At 37.7% G+C, this 25,177-nt stretch overlaps 1 protein-coding gene and 1 non-coding gene across 2 annotated transcripts in view; one reads left to right on the forward strand and one right to left on the reverse strand.

The window, feature by feature from the left end:
• Positions 1-25,177, reverse strand: part of LOC124613585 (laminin subunit gamma-1-like) — a 193,811-nt gene that overhangs the window by 102,607 nt on the left and 66,027 nt on the right. The window contains exons 8-12 of the mRNA XM_047142301.1: positions 18,894-19,091; positions 13,199-13,395; positions 12,486-12,701; positions 7,401-7,671; positions 3,023-3,201 (exon numbers count right to left, since the gene is read on the reverse strand). Coding sequence (XP_046998257.1) covers positions 3,023-3,201; positions 7,401-7,671; positions 12,486-12,701; positions 13,199-13,395; positions 18,894-19,091 — 1,061 coding nt within the window. The remainder of the gene's footprint in view (positions 1-3,022; positions 3,202-7,400; positions 7,672-12,485; positions 12,702-13,198; positions 13,396-18,893; positions 19,092-25,177) is intronic.
• Trnat-ugu lies at positions 15,677-15,750 on the forward strand. Its single transcript has one exon. It is a non-coding gene; the product is annotated as a tRNA-Thr (tRNA).

The following is a 25,177-nucleotide window of genomic DNA, read 5'->3' on the forward strand; positions in this document are numbered from 1 at the left end:
ATCTCTCCAGTCTCCCACCACCTCCATATGTCCCACCATCTGGCCACAAAGGAGCATTCTCCTCGTAACTCAGTACCACCCAGGACTGGAGCAACTGAATTACATTCTCTGCCAGGGTTTCAACTACCTCTCATTGTGCCCTGAAATGAGAAATGTCCTGACCTCCTTCCCACCCCTCACACAGCGTTATTCTGCCATCCACCAAACCTACACAATACACACATCCATCCCTACACAATGCCTGCTCCCAACCACTTACCTCATGGCTCATACCTCTGTAATAGAGGTAGATGCAAGAGCTGTCCCAGACATCCTCCCACCACCATGTCCTCCAGCCCAGTCACAAACATCACCTATCCCATCAAAGGCAGGGCTACATGTGAAACCAATTATGTGATCTACAAGTTAAGCTGCAACCTTGTGCCACGTTCTATGTTGGCATGACAGTCAACAGGCTGTCTGGCCACATGAATGGGCACCAACAAACTGTGGCCAAGAAACATGTGGACCATCTTGCTGTTGAATACGCTGCCAAACATGAAATCTTTCATTTCAATGACTGCTTCACAGTCCATGCCATATGGATCCAAAACACCGGACTTTCTGAATTTCACAGGTGGGAACTTTCCCTGCAGTATATCCTATGTTCCCGTAATCCTCCTGGCGTCAACCTTCATTAGTCATTGTCCTCACTTATCCAGCACCTTCAATGTTCTCATTCCAGCACCACACAGCCCTCAATCCACCATGACACCCTATCTTTTCTGCTACCCCCCCCCCCCCCCCTCCCCCTCTGCCCACCTCTTGCATGCCCCCATCTAATCTGCAGCACTTCACTGTCCACCACTCACCTTACTATCTCTCCCCTTCCACACCCCAGCCTGCTCCTCATCCCCACCCAGTCACCACTCCCATCATGCACTGGTGCTGCTGCTCGCAATGTGGCTACAGCTGCCTGAAACTGCAACTGTGACAGTCTTTTTGTTGTGCCTATGTGTGCCTCAGCATCTCCACTATATGGGTGAGTAGCAACTTTCCTTTTCATAGTATGGTCACATTCCATCCTGGATTTTCCATGGTTTGATGGATTTTGTTATAGTGCGTATGGTCCCTGAATGTCAATTTCTTATGTTAGGTATGACTTACACAGTGGGTAGATTAGCACCCTAATTACAGCAGTGGCATCCACAGGAACTGCTTAAATGTGCATCGATTGTCATATCCATCCAAAGTTTCCTTGTATGTCCACAATGGTACCAGCAGCAATGGCAATTATAGCAAGGAGTCTTCTTCTGTTTCCACAGCAGTATCATGCAACAGCTGCTTCATATGCCCCCAGAAAAGGAAATCCAGATATGAGGTCAGGTAGCCTGGGTGGCCAGGCTACAGGGTCACTCTGGCCAATCCACTTATTCCCAAAGGTAGCCCCCAAATAATTTCTCACAATAATGCTGAAGTGTGCTGGCACCCCATGTACTGGAAGTACATCCTTTGTCCAACAATCAGAGGTACACCCTCCAGCAGTTCTGGCAATACATATTCCTTGAAGATGTGATATCTCCAACCACTGAGACAGAATGGAAGAATGTATGGTGCAATAAACGTATCACTGAGAATGCCGGCCCTCTCTTCAACACCAAATCACTGTTTATGAGCATGAGGGAAGATAGGTCAGATAGAAATAGAACTATATGCACTGAAAAATTCAGCCCATTAATAATTAGCTGTTGTGTCATACCTAACTTGAGAGCCCTCATTCCTCTTTCAAATACCTGTTATTTTTGCCAAAGATTTAATATTTCAAAAGTTATCATAATTCAAAATTGTTTATTTCTAGAATGTTGGAATCTCAAAACGCAATCCTTTTAAAATTTCAGTGTTAGGATCTTGTAACATTAATTTTTTTGATTCCAAAGATGTATACTTTTACAAAAATAACACATTAGTTTGCAAAATATTCAAAGCTCCACCTCAAAAAATAGTACCTCTCAATTTTAAGACTTTTTAAGTTTCAAAGGCTACAACTAATAGTTAAATAAAATTACTTTATTGTATAATATGTACATGTATTATGTACCTTTAATGTCTTTTATTTTATAAATTAGTATGTAAGTATGTATTTTAGTGTTTTATAATATCTGAGCAACATGTGCCTGTAAATAGGTGTCACACACATAGCAACAGTCAGTCTGTGTCTAGCAATCATTATGTAAACTTCCATGTCAGTGTGTTGCCATGCATCATTCAATTTGCAAAGTTACATGTCCACCAGTACCAGTCGAGCTTTAGTATCAGAATATTCACACAGTCAGTTCAAGCTCTGCAATCTTAAAATGTTTAATTACAATGACTATTACACTCAAAAGTATTTAGTTCAATCACTTGTTTGGTTGTGAATGGCTACTTGTTAATTTTCACTTGGTTACTTAGAGCCTATGAAAACTGCTGACCTCTGCTATGATGTCTGTTGAAATTACTATGTGCAAGCTGATCATCATGAATGTGTTTAATGATAACAGATGTGAATGAAATTTCAAAAAAAGCAGAGATGTGTTGAATTTTTTTCAAGTATTTCTAGCACCTAATAATTATCAAGAAGATCTATTAGACCTATGAGACACCAAACAGGTTGGTAAGCTTATCCATTGAGTCCAAAGATTCAATGTACTAACAATTGGCAATGTGATGACACATAAATGTTGTGCATAATTAACACTCAACTCCTATGTGAAACTGTGGCTCTTAAAGTGTCTCTTTCCTGGAATGAAATAGCTGTAGACCAGTTGTCAATATGGTGTGCTTTATGGTTGCAGGTGTATAAGAGCATACTTGACATCTTGGATATGATTAATAAAGGAACCCTTGGAAAGAAGCAGTTCAAAGTCGACATATTGTTTGGGGAGATCATGTGGAGAGGGGGGAGGGGGGGGGGGGGAGAGGAGGGGGGGGGGCAGTAAAATGGTTACTTTCTTTTATAACATTGTGAGTATCAACTGGTGAAAAATATCTCACTAAAACATACCTCTAATATTTTCAGTACAGCTTGAATAATTTCTTCTGCATGAGTTATGTTTGAAACACACTGTTGTATTGTGTTGATGATATTTTCTGTACCACTTTCGGTAACCGATTTCAGAAAGTCTGTAGCATCAAGGTCTTGCTGAAGTTCATTTATTTTTTGTTTCAGACCAACCTCTCCACCTGAAATAAGCATGGCATAGCTTTTACAAAAAGACAAGGGCTAGTAGAAATCCTTGGGTAACAGAAGAGATACTGAATTTAATTGATGAAAGGAGAAAATACAAAAATGCAGTAAGTGAAGCAGGCAAAAAGGAATACAAACGTCTCAAAAATGAGATGGACAGGAAGTGCAAATTGGCTAAGCAGGGATGGCTAAATGACAAATGTAAGGATGTAGAGGCTTATCTCACAGGGGGTAAGATAGATACTGCCTACAGGAAAATTAAAGAGACCTTTGGAGAGAAGAGAACCACTTGCATGAAATCAAGAGCTCAGATGGAAACCCAGTTCTAAGTAAAGAAGGGAAAGCAGAAAGGTGGAAGGAGTATATAGAGGGTCTATACAAGGGCGATGTACTTGAGGACAATATTATGGAAATGGAAGAGGAGGTAGGTGAAGATGAAATGGGAGATATGATACTGCCTGAAGAGTTTGACAGAGCACTTGAAGACCTAAGTCGAAACAAGGCTCTGGGAGTAGACAACATTCCATTAGAACTACTGACAGCCTTGGGAGAGCCCATCCTGACAAAACTCTACCATCTGGTGAGCAAGATGTATGAGACAGGCGAAATACCCTCAGACTTCAAGAAGAATATAATAATTCCAATCCTAAAGAAAGCAGGTGTTGACAGATGTGAAAATTACTGAACTATCAGTTTAATAAGTCACAGCTGCAAAATACTAATGCAAATTCTTTACAGACGAATGGAAAAACTGGTAGAAGCCGACCTCGGGGAAGATCAGTTTTGATTCTGTAGAAATGTTGGATCAAGTGAGGCAATACTGACCATACGACTTATCTTAGAAGAAAGATTAAGGAAAGGGAAACCTATGTTTCTAGCATTTGTGCACTTAGAGAAAGCTTTTGACAATTTTGACTGGAGTACTCTCTTTCAAATTCTGAAGGTGGCAGGGGTAAAATACAGGGAGCGAAAGGCTATTTACAATTTGTACAGAAACCAGATGGCAGTTATAAGAGTCGAGGAACATGAAAGGGAAACAGTGGTTGGGAAGGGAGTGAGACAGGGTCGTAGCCTATCCCCAATGCTATTCAATCTGTATATTGAGCAAGCAGTAAAGGAAACAAAAGAAAAGTTCGGAGTAGGTATTAAAATCCATGGAGAAGAAATAAAAGCTTTGAGGTTCACCGATGACATTGTAATCCTGTCAGAGACAGCAAAGGATTTGGAAGAGCAGTTGAACGGAATGGACAGTGTCTTGAAAGGAGGGTATAAGATGAACATCAACAAAAGCAAAACGAGGATAATGGAATGTAGTCGAATTAAGTCGGGTGATGCTGAGAGGGAATTAGATTAGAAAATGAGACACTTAAAGTTGTAAAGGAGTTTTGCTATTTGGGGAGCAAAATAACTGATGATGGTCGAAGGAGAGAGCATATAAAATGTAGACTGGCAATGGCAAGGAAAGCGTTTCTGAAGAAGAGAAATTTGTTAACATCGAGTGTTGATTTAAGGGTCAGGAAGTCATTTCTGAAAGTATTTGTATGGAGTGTAGTCATGTATAGAAGTGAAACGTGGACGATAAATAGTTTAGACAAGAAGAGAATAGAAGTTTTCAAAATGTGGTGCTACAGAAGAATCGTGAAGATTAGATGGGTAAATCACATAACTAATGAGGACGTATTGAACAGAATTGGGGAGAAGAGGAGTTTGTGGCACAACTTGACTAGAAGAAGGGATCGGTTGGTAGGACATGTTCCGAGGCATCAAGGGATCACAAATTTAGTACTGGAGGGCAGCATGGAGTGTAAAAATCATAGAGGGAGACCAAGAGATGAATACACTAAGCAGATTCAGAAGGATGTAGGCTGCAGTAGGTACTGGGAGATGAAGAAGCTTGCACAGGATAGAGTAGCATGGAGAGCTGCATCAAACCAGTCTCAGGACTGTAGACCACAACAACAACAACAACAGCTTTTACAATTTCCAGCACACAGCAGCACACTGATTATTAAACTAGTCTACTCTAGACATAACTTGGTATAAAAGAGCTCCTTAATTGTAGCAACATGCACTGTATGATATTAGTAGTAAAGGCATTAGGAACCAACAAGCTAATTTAAACTGGCAAATTCAATGGACACAATTTTTAAAATTGTGGAGGGACAGAATGATTGGTTAACAATCATCTTCAGGATGCAAAATTACCAGTATTGATATTAGAAATAGTTCTCTGAACTTCCCCAACTAAGCCTTCTTTCTGCTCTGAAGAAGGAGTGTATATGTTCCAAAAGCTAGTAGTATTATTTTCTAATTTAAGTGTTCCTGTTGGAAGTACTGGCATTCAACCCTGAAGATAAATTGCCAAATGAATCTGTTTATTTTTATCTTTTTTTATAAATATGAATAATTTTACAATTTAAAATGTCAAAATTTCAGATATTGTGGATTTTAAGGGAGGGGGAGGGCACCAGAGAGAATAAGGGGCCAAAAAATACAGACCTCAAAAGGAAAACTGGTAAATTGTTAAGAGAAGGAATGTAATTGGATAGATAAAAAATCTACCCATCAAGCAACAGCAGGAAACCACACATATAATAAAAAGGTTTTACTTATGCAAGCTTTTGGAGCCAGTGGCTCCTTCTTCTGGCAGAAGTGTAGAAGGAGAAGGAAGAGTGGTGAAGCAAAAGGAACTGAAGAGGGTTAGGAAAAGAGGCAAAGTTCAGAAAAGACACCCAGAATACCGGGTCAGGGAAGACTAACTGGATGGAATGAGAAGTAAAAACTGATTGTTGGAGACTGCAGCGGATGAGATTCGAAAACCTGAGACCTTAAAGATGGAAGGCAGGGTAATATGCAAGACAGAGATTACTGTTAAAAGATCATGTACAAATAATAAGAATGAAAAGCTAAGTGCGTTGTAAATAACAGAGATGGGTGGGAGGGGGACTGTGAAAAATAGGCATGTCAGAAAATGAAAGACGTAGAAAACTAAAATGGAGTGAAGAAAGGAGTAGTGATTGTGAAGAAATCCTGAATGAAAGAAATTAATGTAAATTAAGACTAGGTGGGTGGCAAGAACCAAGGATATGTTGTAGCACTAGTTCCCACCTATAGATGCCTGAGAAACTGATGTCTGGGTGCAAATCCAGATAGCGTGTGTGGTGAAACAGGCAGCAAGGTCACGAATGTCATGTTGTAGAGCATGCTCTGCAACAGGATACTGTTTGTTGCTGCTATACACCCTCTTCCTATGCCCATTGATCCTAACTGACAACCTGATGGTAGTCATGTCGACATAAAGGGCTGAACATAATAGCTGATATGTGACGTGTCATTTCATAGGTGGCTCTCCCTCCAATAGTATGTGTTTTGCCAGTTATAAGGCTGGTGTAGGTGGAGGTAGGAGGATGCATAGGGCATGTCATGAAGTGAGGAAGGTCACATGGGTAGAAGCCATAGGGTGGGGATTGATGCAGAAGGAGCATAGGGTCAAGGATATTTTAAGAGAAAAAATGGCTAGCCAGTACCTGCTGAGGTGAGATTCCATGTATGGCCGACAGAAACACTTAGAAATGAAAAATGCTATTTCTCACTTAAATATCTTCAACATTTTGCAGCCCTGTCAGCAACTGTGTAAATGTTAATTTTAATTTTAATAATTAACAGCCTCTGTTGCACCATTTATCTAGAATTTACCTAGGTTTCAGTCAGGATAACCCAACCCTCTTCAGAATAACAGTAACTACCATTTGTCCTTAGTGGACATCATCAAGCTAAAACTACAAATCCATAAATTATCGTCAGGCTATAAAACTTATCTGGAACTGCCTCGGCCCCACTTCGCGACCACGATGCGGCAGCCATGAGTGCTGTACTGGAAAAATTATTGGTAAACAGTGCAACTGAGGCTGTTAACTATTAAAATTACTATTCTCACTGTTAAAACATGTATGCTCCTCCCTCAGGGAGAAGGATGATATTTTCAACTTTTAAGTTCTTCTGTTGGCAGTGTCAATGTAACATACCATAGCTGTGTAAAAAGACCAACTTGGTTTCTACACAACTACAGCATTTTACATTGAACATAGTGATCAAATTATTACAGTACCAGTGTATTCAATCTTACAAACAGCAACAAATGAAAAGTAAGTAGCATTGCATACTGGGTAATACAGCATAAACTAATGTGACATACCTTTCAGGGTTCCCATTGCATACTTCTGGAAGATGTCCAATGAAATATTTGTAACCAAGAGCTGTGTCTCAAACTGATCACTCATATCTGAATGTGAATTCTTTTCATATTCATTTAGATTCTCCATGAGATTTTGCAGAGATTGACGTAAGGAACGCACATTAGATTCAACCAGACTGTAACACTGGGGGCACTCCAAGCAGCCATTTTTCAAATCATACATATTCTCCTTGCAGCGATCACATTTAAGACCTTCAACGTCCTCAAGGCACTAATAAAAACAGTAATCTAGATCACTTTCATTATAAGTTTTCCACTCACTGCATTTAATTTAACAATTAGTATAAAAAGTCAGTTATTTATGCAAAAATGTGCTACAAGCAAAACAATCTCTTACTGTAGATGGGTTGTAAAATTCCACAGCTGTTCTATGTCTGATTAAAATTACTTGTTAGTTGACATCTCATGCCATGCAACCAAGTTCCTCCATTCAGAAGCTCCTGGTGTTAGATGTGAATTGTCCAGAACTGCCAAAGTGCCACAACAATACATTACTTCGTATCTAGAACTGGAGTAGTGGTGTGTACACACCTAGTCCCTTATCAAGCACTACTCCAGTTTATTTGACTGTAACTAGCAACCATGTTGGCAGCAGGCCCTCTACACAAAGCCATAACTGTGGGCTGCTGATAGCTTTTGTGCCAGTACTATGGTGGCACAGAGCATACAACTAAGAAGAAATTTTAATTAAATGACTGTTATAAATTTCAAAGTTACTGCATCATTGTCAAAAACTCCTCTGAACTATGGAACAGGCATATGAAGGGTCACAATGAGTTCTGCTCTTTGAACTCAATGTAAGGATTAAAGATATTTTTAGGGTCCCTTATTTTTATCTCACACACTTCTACAAATTATTTCCCAAGCATTTGTTGACATAAACAATTTTACTAGCCATTTTATCTTTCAGCAACACATAAAAATTCAATTGTTCCTACTATACTCTTTTGAGGCCGACACTAAACAACGAGGAGCAAGACCCAGACCACATGAGAGTCATGGATCTGCAGTATATCATGATGGCTGGTTGTAGTATTTCCTACAGCACAATTTACAAAAACAGCTGTGATGTTCTCCAATCAAAATGGATAAAATAAAACCTTAATCCATATTTTTACTTGAACTGTGAGCCTAAACAGTTTAGCAATTTAATCACTATACCACGTAAACTAGTTTTACTCAAAATCTGTCTTTTTTAAATATTATCCTCTTAACTGTGATTTCTGTGTCAAAAATTTTAACATCACTCCATTACCACTGCTCATTTTTCATTTCCACCCAAATTATGTGGCAGCTTTCAAGATTGGAATCTGTATCTTATAAAGTTTCAGAGTACTGAGCAGTAGCTCAACACCAGAAACTACTCTGTCTTATGTGCAACTATTACAGTGATCTTGTCTTTACCATGCAATGATTTGACTGAAAATGAAAGCCAAGATCATAACACAAATAAGGTGACCTTTACTGCTGAGCTTCGGGGAATCTGTGGTAGTCACGAGCACAACATCTGTGAATGCACAGTGAAGCGCAGCATTATTTTGTGGTGATGAATGCACGAACAATCTGCTTTACTCTTAGATTTTTATGATTATTCTTTGTATTGACTTAGATTTTTCAGTTGATTGGCGTTCAAGCTTAAGGAAATAAAAAGTTAATGCCTGCCTACTTTGTTGGATCTCCTTAGCACACAGAGGTAAGCTGTAGTTGGCTAAAAATCCATTACAGTAAACTTTAACTGTATCGCTGTTAACAGCTCACACTAGCCATGATGTATCAGCTACTCTACATTATGTTAGTCTACCTGTAAAAATGTGCTTTTTTTCGTGTCTTATAACAGCCCCTTCAAATATAACAATTTTTAATCCAGAAAAGGACTTTTTTAGAGAATGAAAATGACATATTGATGAGAAAGAGAATGAGGCAAGACTTAGAGAAAAAATGGACATGCTATTGAGTGAATTAAGTAATATTAAATGGCTACATTATGATATTGCAATAGGAGGTGATTTGAATGCTGATTTTGATGTTACTAACTGTAAGGGTAGTGTTGCAGATCTGGAAAACTTGCTAAGACAATACAATTTACATCATGTTAATAACAGGCCCACAAGAAACAAAGCATGTTTCGATAACATCTTTGTAAACTTCAAGACCACTGAAAACACATGCGAAGTTGTAGTGTTCCCATTCTCTGACCATGACTCCGTATCTCTAAATTATGCAAGTAAAATTCCCCTCAATAGGAACAATGCAAACAGACCTGTCCCAACAGTTGTGATTACCAGACCCATAACTGAGGATAAAATTAACACATTTCGTAATTCCCTTGCTGACAGAGACTGGTTTGGCCATTGTAGTGTCGATGGACATTACACATCAAGTAATGATCTGCCAGCCAAAATAATATTTGATAGATTTTTTAATGCATTCTTGACCCTATATAACCATAGTATTCCCATAAAGAAAATCAAAATAATGGACAGCAGCCACAAATCCAGATCTCAAAACAGACAAAATATATGGTACACTAAACAGCTGACAGATCTAAAGAAACAAGTTTTGTTACTGTACAACATATACAATAGTATGAAGTCTGACTGTGCCAAATCAGCCTATGTGGAATGCAGGAATGAATACAAAAAAGCCATCCTGCAAGCCAAAAAAACCTACAATGCCAACAGCATACATAATTCCACCAATAAATGCAAAACTGCTTGGAATGTAATTAACAGTGCTGCCAGAGATACTAAAAAAGACAAAATTAATATCCCACCACAAACACTCAATGAGTTTTTTATTAATTCAGTGAAAGAAATAGGAGACGCAATTATCAAACCGGACATTAGTCCATCAGAGTTACTCTCCCAAAATTGGGGTAGACAGTCACTAAATACAAGCATGGTAACCTTCTCCGAAGTATCGCCTAGATATGTACAAGGGGTCATAAAACAACTGAAATCATCTGATAGCTTAGATATATATGGCATATCATACAACCTGCTAAAAAAAGTGTGTGACTGCATTCTCTACCCCTTAACCCATTGCATAAACAAGTGCTTACTTGAGGGATATTTTCCTGATGAGTTAAAACTGTCTAGGATCGTCCCAGTATACAAAAAGGGAGATAAAGACTCTCCATCTAGCTACAGGCCTATTTCAATAGTACCCATATTCTCCAAGGTAATAGAATGCATCATGTACCAACAATTATCATCTCACTTTGAGAATCTAGGAATAATTAATGCTACACAATACGGGTTTAGGAAGAATCTGTCGACCATTGATGCAATCAACACGGTAGTCAGTTACATCCTCAAAGTTTTTGAGAACAAAGGCTTTGCTCAGGTCTCATTCTGTGACCTAAGCAAGGCCTTCGACTGTGTTGAGCACATGCCACTACTAGAGAAACTAGAATTCTACGGCATCAAAGAAAACAGCCTCAGACTATTAAAAGCTTATCTCAACAACCGTAAACAGGTAGTTTGTGTTGGTAAGGAAATGTCAAACATAGAAAATGTTAAAGTAGGTGTGCCTCAGGGATCTGTACTGGGGCCCTTCCTGTTTCTGATAATGATCAATGACCTCCCCTCGTTTATTAGATCCACCACTGTATTGTATGCAGATGATACAACTTTTCTCCATAGCAGTAACAGTCTTAATGATCTTAAAACCTGTGCTGAAAATACACTCACTCATGCAGCATATTGGTTCAGAACAAATAGTTTCCTGCTAAATGAAAATAAAACTCAGCAGATAATCTTCACTCTAAGAGACAAGCCACTATCTGATGAACCTAGTTCTGTTAAATTCCTGGGAGTTTATTTAGACAAAAAGTTATCCTGGGGCCAACATGTAAACTATATTAGTAGTAAACTATCTAGAGTAATTTATTTATTAAGACAACTCAGAAATTGTGTACCTGAAACATACATTAGATCATCTTATTTTGCATTTTTCCAGAGTATAATATCCTATGGCATTATCTTGTGGGGTAACTGTAGTCATATACATGACATCCTATTATTGCAGAAGAAAGCCATTAGGATAATTACAAATTCTTCACACAAGGCTCACTGCAAACCCTTATTTACTAAACAAAAAATTATGACTGTAATAAACCTCTATATATACAATGTCTTAATCTTTACGAAGAAGAACCTACAAGATGTGAAACGTAGAGAAAATGTACATTGTTACAACACAAGAAGCATCAAACACATATACACGCCTTACCACAGACTATCAAAATCAATAAATAGCTACGAAGTCACAGGGCACAAGCTATTTAATAAGCTGCCACATGCCATACAGGATCTTCCTGAACATACATTCAAAGAAAGACTGCATGAATGGTTTATTGCCCACCCGTTCTATGATATCAATGAATTCTTCAACTGTAAAATGCAGTAATCCAACAGATGACCCACTGTACATTTATTGTAATATAAGCTAAAATATTTCAGTAGTCAATACCTTATCACACTGTATTATAAATTGTAACTTCATTTGACGTTGTCAATTGCTGTAATGGCCTAAAGACAATAAAATCTTTATTATTATTATTATTATTATTATTATTATTATTATTATTATTATTATGAGTGTCACAGGTTGAGGAACAACAATGCTGAAAGAATTACCAATAATAGAAAAAGAGTGAATCATCACACATTTTATTTTAAATGCAAAGCACAGAATTTCAAGCCACTACAGATGAAAATTTCACTGTTGTACCAATCCTACCATCCTTTCTCCTTCCTTGCTCATTATTACTACACTCACACAAGGAACTTCTCACTATCAGCCTGTGAAACAAACAATATATAGTCTAATCTAGTATAAAATACTGTCCTCATCAAGTAAATAATATGTACATTTGGAAAATATCAGCAATGATCACATAGTGCTTTATGAGTTCACCTTATCAATGTCCCACAGAGGGTTACTATACATTCCCACTGAAGTAACTAGGTGTAACAATATTATAATAAACATGCAAATATGTCTGATATTACAATTACTCACTGAGCATTGCCCCAAATTATCACACAGTGGACTAGATGACCCAAGAGGATTACATTCACATTTCTTACATCCATTCTCTGAAAACTTGTAAGTGTGTATTTCACATGCATCACACTGTTTACCTGTAACCCCTTCTCTGCAAGTACATTGTCCACTATCTTTATCACATATTTGACTGACAGAACCTGTGGGATCACATTTGCAGGCCTCACAAACCTGAAATTTTCAAAGAATTATAATTAATGAGATAGACTGAAATAGAATCCAAGTTATTTTTTTAAAAATGTACTGAGTTTTATACTGTCATACTTATTCATTGGTAGCTCATCTCAGTTTCTGAGTGAGCTTTTTAACTTATATAAGTCTGATCTTCAATATTCAATTACACTATGGATTAAAAATCTCAGTAATTTCCCTAGTACTTTGTATGATGTATGCACTAAAGCATTTACTGTTAAATGTTACTATCAAACATTTTGATAGTCCATTCAGCATAGGTTGCATGATTAATGAATCATTTGGGAATTCATTGTCAGAATCAAAACATGTTATTTAGCGTATTGTTCTGTCTGGTAGAAACCACAACAAAGAAGCTTAGTACTGTCATTAATTTGTTAACTGAAATGAGAGAATTATGTAATTTGTAACGTAATGTGAAATATCTGAAAAATTAAGCTTTCTGAGCAATTGTATTGAAGTACTAATTTAGATACCTTACTACTGTTAATATTAAAATAACCATCTGCACAGGTATCACAGTCTCTTCCTATAACATGTGGTTTACATGGGCACTGTCCTGTTAAGTGATCACATATGGTATCATCAGTAAGACTTTGTAAAGTACCTAGTTTATTACAGTGGCATGGTGTGCAGTTTCCTTTGATGGAAGATATGGCATTACCATAAAAACCTGTGGAGAATACATTATTTCAGTTCAAAAATAAGACATAGTAACAATCTATTAACAAAATCTTTGCATAACAAAACAGGGCATTAACAAGAATGAAAAAAGTACATTACTTTTGATAACATAATAAACTGGTTATTATATTATGGCACATATGTTTTACATAAGAAATGTAAGTAAATAATCTCCTACCAAAACAGAATTCTGAACCATGTAACTTGCTTAGCAAGGAGTTTGTGAAACCTATCTATCCACACTACTGGAGGGTTCTTTCATCCTTAGGTTTTAGTGGCCCTGCTCTTTTCTTTAAACCTTCTCCTACTTATCCTTCTCTCATATTTTCCTGAGGAAGAAAGTAATAGTTCCAAAAGCTAGGATAGTGACTTGTGTTTTTACATGTGTCTGTCAGCAACTACAAATTTTGTAAGTACTAACAAGCAATTCTGTCTCATAATTTCATATTTTTCTCAAGTAAACAAATTTCTTCCCATTTATATAATTCTGATTATTGCAACATTTTGCATCAAGTTTCAGGATTTCACTTCCATAGCCATTTCCCTTCAGCCTTCAAGTATTGTGTATGTTGAACAACATCTATGCTTAAGACTGTTTCTATATTAGGTTTGTCAGTTCAGCACAAACCGACACACACTCAAAGGAGCTAAATATTTATTATTTTCCGCCTCTGGCTGATTGTCAATAACATGTTAATTATAATCATCCTTTATTCTTCTCTTGTAAGTTATAATTAATTACTAGGCATGTCCTGAAGCTAGTATTTGTGAATGAATGCTTATATGTATCAAGTACTATTTCAGCTGAAGTTCCTGGATTCATGTTATTGCAACTGATTCTTTTCTGGTCTCACTTTCTATGCCTGTTTTAGTTTTTGAAATTGCACAACGGAAAATCCAGAATGAAATAATGGGCCAGAACACTTGCTGCACATAGCAAGCCACTACGCTGTCCCCACATCCCTGCATTCTCCCATAGGCAGCACTAGCATCTTTCTCAACCACTATCTTACTATCCCTTCGCCTTGCCACGCTATGCCTCTTGTGTACACCACAAGTCACCTCAGCAGAAATTACTGCTCACCTCACACGCAGTAGCAGCTGGGCCTTAGCACCGGAAAACAACGGTGGCTGTGTGTGTGTGTGTGTGTGTGTGTGTGTGTGTGTGTGTGTGTGTGTGTGTGTGTGTGTTTTGTTCTGTCTACATCTGATGAAGTACTTAGTACTTAGCAATACTTAGTACTTAGCAATATAGCCTGAGAGCTATAGTTCGAGTGACGAATGATGGCAGTTGAGTTTAGGCTCATTCTACACACCTACATTACGCATTCTCTGACAGCCAATGAGCATTCAATAGTGTTACGAGTGCCATGCCTCTGAATGTTGTATGCATTGTCAGCATTCTACTCAATCATAATGAGTTATTTAGTGAATTTTTATTCCATTTGTAGCAAGCTGTCATGGGAGATGGTGGTGGTGGACAATAAATTCTCCATAAGCAAGCAAGACATAATTTGCAAGATACATACTTTCATCAGGAGCAACGCACGTATATGTGCATACTCCAACTGTCATTTGGAACCAGCAACAATGCTAACCCCATTATTGTCTCAACCTTTGTGAACTGCCATTGTTCATGGGTCAGTCTATAATAATTTATAGCAGACTTTCAAAATGTTCCTGTCTATCACTTAATGCCTTCTCTATGTAATGGATGGCAATCCATTCTTGTTATAATTTTTAGGCAGCATCAGTTGGTCTTATATGTCCTTTAGGACAGTCTCTGTCAAAATTTGACAGTCTGCTGGCAATATACCGCAATTTAATGCAGGAGCAAGAGCATACCTATAGCACTACAGAGGGCAGTTTGCGAAAAGGGTGACATGACATTTGGCTACCTATAGTACTACACACATGTCAGTGTTCATAGAGGGTTTCAAGACACTTGGAAACAAACTAAACTTGTCATACTGAATGACGGAATTTTTTTTCAGGTTTGCCACGAGTTTCCCCAAGTGAAATTCTCTGACATTTCCGTGATTTCCAGACAACTTTTAACGTTTTTCCCTGAGAACTTTTGAAATGTCAAGAGTAAGTTATGACATAAGTTGACAATCTGTCTTTGTGGCTATGGTACAAGAAACACTAGTGCAAATGATAAAATAACTAAAAAAACATGCAAGCAATTGGTGTTTCCTATTGTAAGCAAAAATATTTCCTCATGGGAAGCATGCTAGGGATAAGTCCCTGCAGCCATGCTATCGTCTGTGACCTCGGTGGCTCAGATGGATAGAGCATCTGCCATGTAAGCAGGAGATCCCGGGTTCGAGTCCCGGTCGGGGCACACATTTTCAACTGTCCTCATTGAGGTATGTCAGCAACACCTGTTGGTAGCAAAGATTTTCGATTAATTGTCATCTCTTTCTAAAGAAGCTGCATGGTCATTATATCTGTTCTTTCGGAACAGTTACTATCTTCATATAGTTAAAGGCTACCCAGCCATTGACCTCCTTCTGTGCGAATGTGCACACTTTGCCCAAATTCTTATGGGAATCGTCACCTTAGATGGAGTGAGTAACGAGTGAATGGGCAAATATCCTTCAGGAACATCATGAATGTAGGTTGTGGACAGTTGGGAATGTGTGTCTGACAGGAAGCGTGCTAGGGATAAGTCCCTGCAGTCGCACTAATTGACAACAAAAAGTGCAAGTGCTACTCTGAGATGAAGAAATTGACACTCAAGAGGAATTTGTGACAGGCCACAGCAAATCAATCATAAGACTGTTTACTCAGAAAAAGAAAGATTTAGTGAAATCTTTTGATAATGTTGTCTGGACCACACTTTGAAATTCTGAAGATAACAGGGATAAAATACAGAGAACAAAAAGTTATCTGCAACTTGTACAGAAAATACACTGTAGTTATAAAGAGTCAACGGACAGAAAAGGGAAGCAGTAGTTAAGAAGTGAGACAGGGTGGCAATCTCTCCCTGATGTAATTTGATCCTTACACTGAGCAAGCAGTAAAGGAAAGCAAGGAAGAATTTGGAAATGGAATTAAAGTTCAGTAAGAAGAAATATAAACTGACTTCTGCCAATGACATTGCAGTTCTGTTAAAGAAGGCAAAGTACACTGAAGAACTGTTAGCTAGTTGACTGAATAAATAAAGGGGAAAAATTGTAGAACAGCTGACTAAAAGAAGGGATCAGTTGACAGGACACATCCTGATGCATGAAGAAATCACCTATTTGGTAATGAAGGGAGGTGTGGGGTGGAACCTAAAAGCAGTAGAAGGAGACCAGTAGTCGAGTTCAATATGATGCAGAAGTTAAGCAGAAGTGAAGAGGCTTGCACAAAACACACTAGTGTGGAGAGATACATCACATAAATCTTTGGGCTAAGTCCACAACAACATACATGCTGCTGATGATACTTTCTGCATCATTATATGGCACTAAAAAAAAGGAAACAAAATACCATATTTAGCCAATTATAAGACAAGAGTTTTTCCCAAATTCATCATTCAAAACATACGGTGTCATCTTATATTCACAGATTAAACTATTGATGTTCAGATCAACATTTTTACATACGTTAATCAATTAATACAGGGGTTGTCTTACATTTACAAATGAAGCTTTAGCTATTGAGGTTTCATAAAAATTAATTTTGAGGAATTCAGGAGTGTAGGACTTAGCAAACAATGCTTTCATTTTAATAGCATCGAGACTTTCCAATGTGCCAAAGCGCTACAGTATTGACCTAACTCGAACAATAACATAACATCTGACTTCTAGTGCCAGTGCAATGTGGAAGGGATGCACAAGAAACTATGTATTAGCCACTACAACAATCTAATGCTCTGCTTAAAAATGGACAATTTTGTGAAACACAGGAGGAAATAGCATCAAATTCTGTCAATTTACAAACTTTTGTTGTATTTGAACAGGTCTGCAATAGAAGTTCTCATACATGTTTGGGTAGCACATTCATATTATACATTTAAGCTGCTTTTAAGGTGAAAATCTTGTCCTTCAAAAACATCAGTTGATTCTGAATCCAAGTCAGTATTCTATTTAGTTGTGAGAAACTGTAATGATTTACCAAGTGAGCTGAAAATGAGAAATTCAGTTGCTGTTCACGTATTAGAATACTGGGGGAAATGTCACCAGGTTTTAATCAGAGGAAACGAGAAAAAAATTAATCCGGAACTAAATGTCTAACAAGCGATATAAATCACACTGAACTGAATGCAGTTGGCATCACAAGAATAAATTACGGTGGAAAGACCCATTGTCGAGATAGTACCAACAGATGGTACTGGATCGCGGGACAAGTGAAAGTTTAAGAACTGGACTGAATTGTGATTGTGATCTTTTATTTACATATTAGTTTCTGTTGTTAAATATGGTTTGTATCCTAGAGTATACTGCCAGCTATGTTCACTGTAGCTCAAGTACACTATAGAAGAGTTGGAGGGGGCAGGTGGGGGACAGTGACACCAGTTTGGCTAAGAACTACATTGACTGCAGGGTGGGGAGTGGTGAGAGGGCAGCAAATTTCGTCCTGTTCCCCCCCCCCCCCCCTCCCCCCTTGTCCCCCCTCCTCTCATGGGGAATCTATTTTGTGTACTTTGGCTTTTTACGAACATCTGTCATGTTTAAAATGCAGTTTGCCTGAACCCATTTGTACTCAGAATCGAATTGATTTTAAAGTTGGACAAGTACTCAACACATCATACAGTTCTGCCTAAGATGCTAAAAGTCTAGATTGGGGCCAGTGATCTGTATTTCATGCAGAAATATTGTCAATGCTCGCCATGTGGTATGACGGGAACAATAGGGGTTGTGTCAGCTGCTGATTCTACAAAGTCAATGAGAGAGTGGCGGGCAGGCAATATGTTTGGAACCAACAGACATTTAAAATGCTCACATCAGTATAGAAATGAAATCCAGTATGTGTTTTCTCAGGTCCCACCCAATCACAACCTCAGAAACGCAAAATATTTGGAAATGCCAAATATCTGCAACAACGAAGATATAAAGTTTCATAGCTGTCCTGTTAGGATGCTGACAATGATTAGAAATAGTGATACCACAGATGTCAGGCTAAATAAATAGAAAATAGCAGTGAAGATAAAAAATAATGTAAAAATGTTCTTTTTGCCTATTTTATTATTCCTTGTATTGTCAAAACGTAGGCAAGGGATAAATGGCCTAAGTTTAGAACAGGTGTAATATTACTTTTTAAGCAGATGCCTTATGTCAGTGTGAGTTTGTAATTCTAATTTGTCAGAATATGTTATAAACAGTTTTCTTGAGGAACATTTTTTAAGTAAGAAAGGGGGGTCTTTTTATATTCAGGGTCATCTTATATTTGGGTAAATACGGTAAATCAAACACTGAAAAACAGAAAGACAAAGAAGGTGATCATTTAGTTTATTAATCACCAATTTTAGTCATTACATTGTATTTGTTATCTGCTTACCTTGTGAGCATCTTTCACACTGTTCTCCTTCTGTATTGAAAATGCATTTCAGGCATACTCCAGTAGTAGCATTACAGTTCCCAGTAACATTGAAATCAATGTTACCATTGCACTCACAAGGCTGACACGGCATGACAGGTCCATTAATGCCATCAGGATCTCCATAATACCCATCTTCACAGATATTACAGCGAGGTCCTACAAAAACCAAAAGTGAAATTCCATCAACAAAATTTTTACCAAATTAAATAGTGAAAACTACTACTTGGATTGCTGTGTGTGATACTGCATCAGACAGAAAATTGTGTTTTTTTATATTGTACTTCAAATTTAATATATCATTAGCAATGTAGCAGTATACATTTTTATTTGGTGACAGTCTAATGCACCGTGAATAAAAATTACAATAATAATACTGTCAGTTGTCTGGAATTATCAAAGATTCTGTAACACCTGTCTAGCATTGACTGATTGAACAATTAAGTTGTTCAAATAACACCGCCGCAAGCCGGTCCCAAGCCCGGGCCCATCTAAAAACAAGAGGATGGGGAAGTGTGGAGGGGGAGGAGTAACAACCTCGTAAAAAAACCAGGGTCCGTCCGGCTCCAGATGGTAGCACCCTGTCATAGGGCCCCTGCCTAGGGTTACTAGGTGAAACCCAGCCAACGGTCTCAATGGCGGAAGAGGAACAATTTCCCAATGGCAGAGAGAGCGGAAGAGCTAACTCCAGGGCTTACTACCTTGGTTTTAATTTCGGATTCGGGGAAACCCGATCCCCCAATTTATTATCCAACAATTACTGCAAAGCATGATGGGAACGTCGTCAAAGATAGACACTACTCCAAGAGGTAGACCGAATGGCAAATCCTCCGTTGTTCGTAGAAACAATGCAAAGGGGTCAAAGGATTTTGGAGGACCCCAACCAACATGCATGCAGCCCTCAACACTGAAATTTAAGAAAGCAACTATGTTTGCAACCCTAAATGTAAACTCTCTAATTAAAGTAGGAAAATTGAAATTATTGATTGAAAAGCTGAACCAGAAAGAAATTTTAATATGTGCATTACAAGAAACAAGGTTTTTAGATGAAACTGCTTTAGATTTTGAAAACTATCGTTTATTTAAAGGAAAACCAGGTAAAATCTTAATGAAACAAATGCCATACCTGGGAACAGCATTTCTGGTACATCACTCAATTTTAGATTCAGTTACTAACTTCTACTCAAGTTCTGAGAGACTATCCATTCTTGAGATTAAATGTAAAAACAAAGGATACTCTATAATCAACTGTCATGCACCCATAAACCAGGACAACAAAAATAACCCGGAGAAAGTTGAAGAATTTTGGGAGATACTTGAAATGGAACTGGATAGATGCTCAAAGAAGAACATAAAAATGTTAGTAGGCGATTTTAACGCACAAATAGGAAGGGAGAAAAAATACCATGGAACAGTAGGCCTCTTCCCAGGTCACAAAAGAACTTCAAAAAATGGAGAAAGGCTTATAGAGGTATGTAGGCATTTCAACTTGAAAATAATGACAACACATTTCAAAAAGCTGAGCCGAAAAACTAAAACATGGAGATCACCAAATCCACTTCTCGGAGAATTCCAAATTGACCATGTGGCTATCTCACTTCATTGTCAAGAAGAAATTCAAAACACTAAAGTGCTGAAAAGCCTTGATGTTGATTCAGACCACTATTTGACTACGATTAAATTCAGACCACTCCCATTTCGAAAAGAGAAGAAAACCTTTTACAAAATTCCAAAATATAACACAGAAACTTTAAAAAATGAAGAAATTAAACAACGGTTTCAAAGAGCATTGCACAAAGATAGCGATGGCATATCCACAATAAATAAGGAAGCAGGATGGGAGGAGATCAAAAACGAAATAGTTGAAATAGCAAAAGAAAATTGTCTCGTGAAAAGAGTAAGAAGACATCCATGGTGGGACAGTGAATGTGATGAGAACCTGGAGAAGAGACAGAAATTGTGGTAGAAATGGAACTCCACAAAAGATCCTCAAGATCTTGACAATTTTAAAATCCAGAGAAGAGAAACAGCCAAGCTTTTCTGTAATAAAAAAAGAAGACAATTTCAGGATAACCTAGAACAGATTGAGGAAGACTTTAAAAGAAATAATTCTAGAGATTTCTACAAAACTTTTAGAAAACAGCTAACCAAATACCAATCCCCAAATTTATGTTTTAAAGATGAAGAGAACAAGCTAGGTTTGACAAACAAGACTAATTGTGAAATATTAGCAAAATATTTCGAGAATCTACTAAATTGTGAACCACCCAAAGATAAAATGAGTTTTGAAAACCACCGAAATACTAATACCGAGTCAAAACCTCCAGACGCTGAAGAAATAAAACACATAATACACAGTCTAAAAAACAATAAAGCCCCAGGTGAAGACTCCATAGTACCAGAAATCCTAAAAATAATGGATACCAACCTCCCACAAGTTTTGGAACATATGTTTAAGAAGATCTGGGACGAAGAAAGAATTCCTGAAGACTGGCAGTGTGCCCTGATACACCCACTACACAAAAAGGGGGATAAGATGAATGTTAATAATTATAGAGGGATCTCGCTACTACCAGTAGGATACAAAATTTTGTCAAGGAAATTACTTCAAATCGTGGAGCCAGTTCTGGATAAAAAAATAGGTGAATATCAAGCAGGTTTTAGAGAAGGTAGATCCTGTGTTGAACAAATATTTAACCTGAAAACACTAATTCGTTACAGAATCTCAAGAGGCCAGAGATTTGCAATAGTATTTGTAGATTTCAAAAAAGCATACGACTCGGTAGATAGAGAAACATTACTGAAAGTATTGGAAGAATTTGGGGTCGATAAGAAAACAATTCAAATTATCAAACAGACGCTAACAAACAGTAAGGCCAAAGTTAAATTTATGGGTGAAATTTCAAGGAAGTTCGAAATTAAAACAGGTGTTAGACAAGGTGATGGTTTATCCCCAATCCTCTTCAACTGCGTACTGGAAAAGATATTGAGAATATGGAAAAAAGAACTCAAAGGCACCAAGAATGACATCAGAATTGGAACAAAAAAAGAAAAAATAGAAGTGGACTGTTTAGCTTTTGCAGACGATCTGGCAATAGTTACAGAAAACGAAGAAATAGCTCAGAACTACCTGGAGAAACTACAAGAAGTTTCGGCCAGAGCTGGACTGCAGATTTCATTTGAAAAAACCGTGTATATGTCTAATCATAGAAATAACAAGAAAAATCTTATTACTAAATACGGCAATATTAAGAGAGTAGAAAAATTTAAGTATTTAGGTGAAATAATTCAAGTGAATGGTTTAGACAAGAGTGCAAACCAGGCGAGAGCAAGGAAAATGGAATTTGCTTTTCAAAAAACCAAAGACATATATAACAAAAAAAACATTTCGATTCAAGCTAAATTAAGACATTATAAAACTGTCATTAGACCAGAATGCCTGTATGCATCGGAGTGCCTAACTCTTAACAAAAAGGGGGAAATAGAAAACATGGAAAAGAAAGAAAGGAAAATTTTGAGAAAAATATTAGGACCGAGAAAGATTGGAGAAGAGTACAAGCTAAAGAGTAATAAGGAAATATACAAAACTATTGAGAAAGTGAGTGAGGCAATGCGTAAACGCAGACTAACGTTTTATGGTCACCTGTCGAGGATGGATGGAAACAGACTAACAAGAAAAGTGTTTGAACATAGTAACAGGAACGAAAAAACCAACAATAAATGGATACAGATGGTGAAAAAGGATTTGGCCTATTTTAATGTCACCCGTGAGTCAATCAGGGACAGGGAAAAGTTTAGACAAATAGTGAACGAAATTAAGTGTTTTCCAGAAGAAACAAAACTAAAGAATAATAACAGGAAATGGTCGGAAGAGCGGAGGAGGAACCACTCGAAAATGATGAGGAAATATTGGGAAGAGAGAAAAAAAGATCAAAAAGCCGGGCAAGTGAATTGTTGAACGTGGTCCAAAGATGGCCGAAATCGAAAGAAGAAGAAGAAGTTGTTCAAAAAGGGTACAAACTTAACAATCTAATATACTTTAGAATGTTAAATAAAAATAAATTGTTTGCAATTTGTACAAAAAACTCACAACTAATGACAATATACATGATTACTCTGACCTAAATGTGGCTATAGTGCCATGAGGATAAGCACTTAGGACAAAAAATTAGTCGCCCTACGAGACATCAGGCAAATACTGTGTAACACCACCTCTAGCCCTGATAATGACCTCAATTCAGTAAAAAAGGTAGTCCACAACTACCTTCAGGAATGTCACATGCAGAAGCACTTAGGACAAAAAATTAGTCGTCCTACGAGACATCAGGCAAATACTGTGTAACACCACCTCTAGCCCTGATAATGAACTCAATTCAGTAAAAAAGGTAGTCCAAAACTACCTTCAGGAATGTCACATGCAGCTGATGCCCTCATTGATAATTAGATTCTGTTGCTGTTGTTGTTGTTGTTGTTGTTACGGTCTTCAGTCCGGAGACTGGATTGATGCAGCTCTCCATGCAACTCTATCCTGTGCAAGCTGCTTCATCTCCAAGTACTGACTGCAGCCTACATTCTTCTGAATCTGCTTAGTGTATTCATCTTTTGGTCTCCTTCTACGATTTTTACCCTCCACACTGCCCTCCAGTACTAAATTGGTGATCCCTTGGTACCTCGGAACATGTCCTACCAACTGATTCTTTCTAGTCCAAGTTGTGCCACAAATTCCTCTTCTCCCCAAATCTATTCAGTACCTCCTCATTTGTTATGTGATCTACCACATCCAATCTTCAACATTCTTCTGTAGCACCAGTTTTGAAAGCTTCTATTCTCTTCTTGTCTATTATCATCCATGTTTCATTTCCATACAAAGCTATACTCCATGCAAATACTTACAGAAAAGATTCTTGACACTTAACTCTACACTTGATGCTAACAAATTTCTCTTCTTCAGAAACACTTTCCTTGTCATTGCCAATATTTTGTATCCCCTCTACCTCGACTATCATCAGTTATTTTGCTCCTCAAATAGCAAAACACAGCTACTACTTTAAATGTCTCAGGTTATAATCTAATGCTCTCAGCATCACCTGATTTAATTAGACTACATTCCATTGTTCTTGTTTTGCTTTTGTTGATGTTAATCTTATATCCTCTTTTCAAGACACTGTCCATTCCGTTCAACTGCTTTTCCAGGTCCTTTGCTGTCTCTGACAGAATTACAATATCATCAGCAAACCTCAAAGTTTCTGTATCTTCTACATGGATTTTAATTCCTACTCCGAATTTTCATTTTATTTCATTTACTGCTTGCTCATTATATGGATTGAATAACATTGGGGATAGGCTACAACCCTGTCTCACTCCCTTCCCTTTTGTGCCCCTCAACTCTTACAACTGCCATCTGGTTTCTGTATAAATTGTAAATAGCCTTTCGCTCCCTGTATTTGACCCCTGCCACCTTCAGAATTTGAGAGTATTCCAGTCAACATTGCCAAAAGTTTTCTTTAAGTCTACAAATGCTAGAAACATAGGTTCCCCTTCCTTAATCTAACTTCTAAGATAAGTTGTAGGGTCAGTATTGCCTTGCATGTTCCATCATTTCTATGGAATCCGAACTGATCTACCTCGAGGTTGGCTTCTACCAGTCTTTCCATTCGTCTGTAAAGAATGTGTGTTAGTATTTTACAGCTGTGATTTATTAAACTCATAGTTTGGTAATTTTCACACCTATCAACACCAGCTTTCTTTGGGATTGGAATTATTATATTCTTCTTGAAGTCTGAGGCTTATGAGATGGAAGAGTTTCGTCATGGCTGGCTCTCCCAAGGCTATCAGTAGTTCTAATGGAATGTTGTTCATTCCTGGGACCTGGTGGTGACTTAGGTCTTTCAGTGCTCTGTCAAACTCTTCATGAAGTATCATATCTCCCATTTCATCTTCATCTACATCCTCTTCCATTTCCATAATATTGCCCTCAAGTATGTTGCCATTTTATAGGCCCTGTATATATTCCTTCCACCATTCCACTTTCCCTTCTTTGCTCAGAACTGGTTTTCCATCTGAGCTCTTGATATTCATACAAGTGGTTCTATTTTCTCCAAAGGTCTCTTTAATTTTCCTGTAGACAGTATCTGTCTTACCCCTAGTGAGATAAGCCTTTACATCGTTACATTTGTCCTCTAGCCATCCCTGCTTAGCCATTTTGCACTTCCTGTCGATCTCATTTTTGAGACGTTTGTATTCCT

Source organism: Schistocerca americana, chromosome 4 (assembly GCF_021461395.2).
Source record: "Schistocerca americana isolate TAMUIC-IGC-003095 chromosome 4, iqSchAmer2.1, whole genome shotgun sequence".
NCBI classification, from domain to species: domain Eukaryota; kingdom Metazoa; phylum Arthropoda; class Insecta; order Orthoptera; family Acrididae; genus Schistocerca; species Schistocerca americana.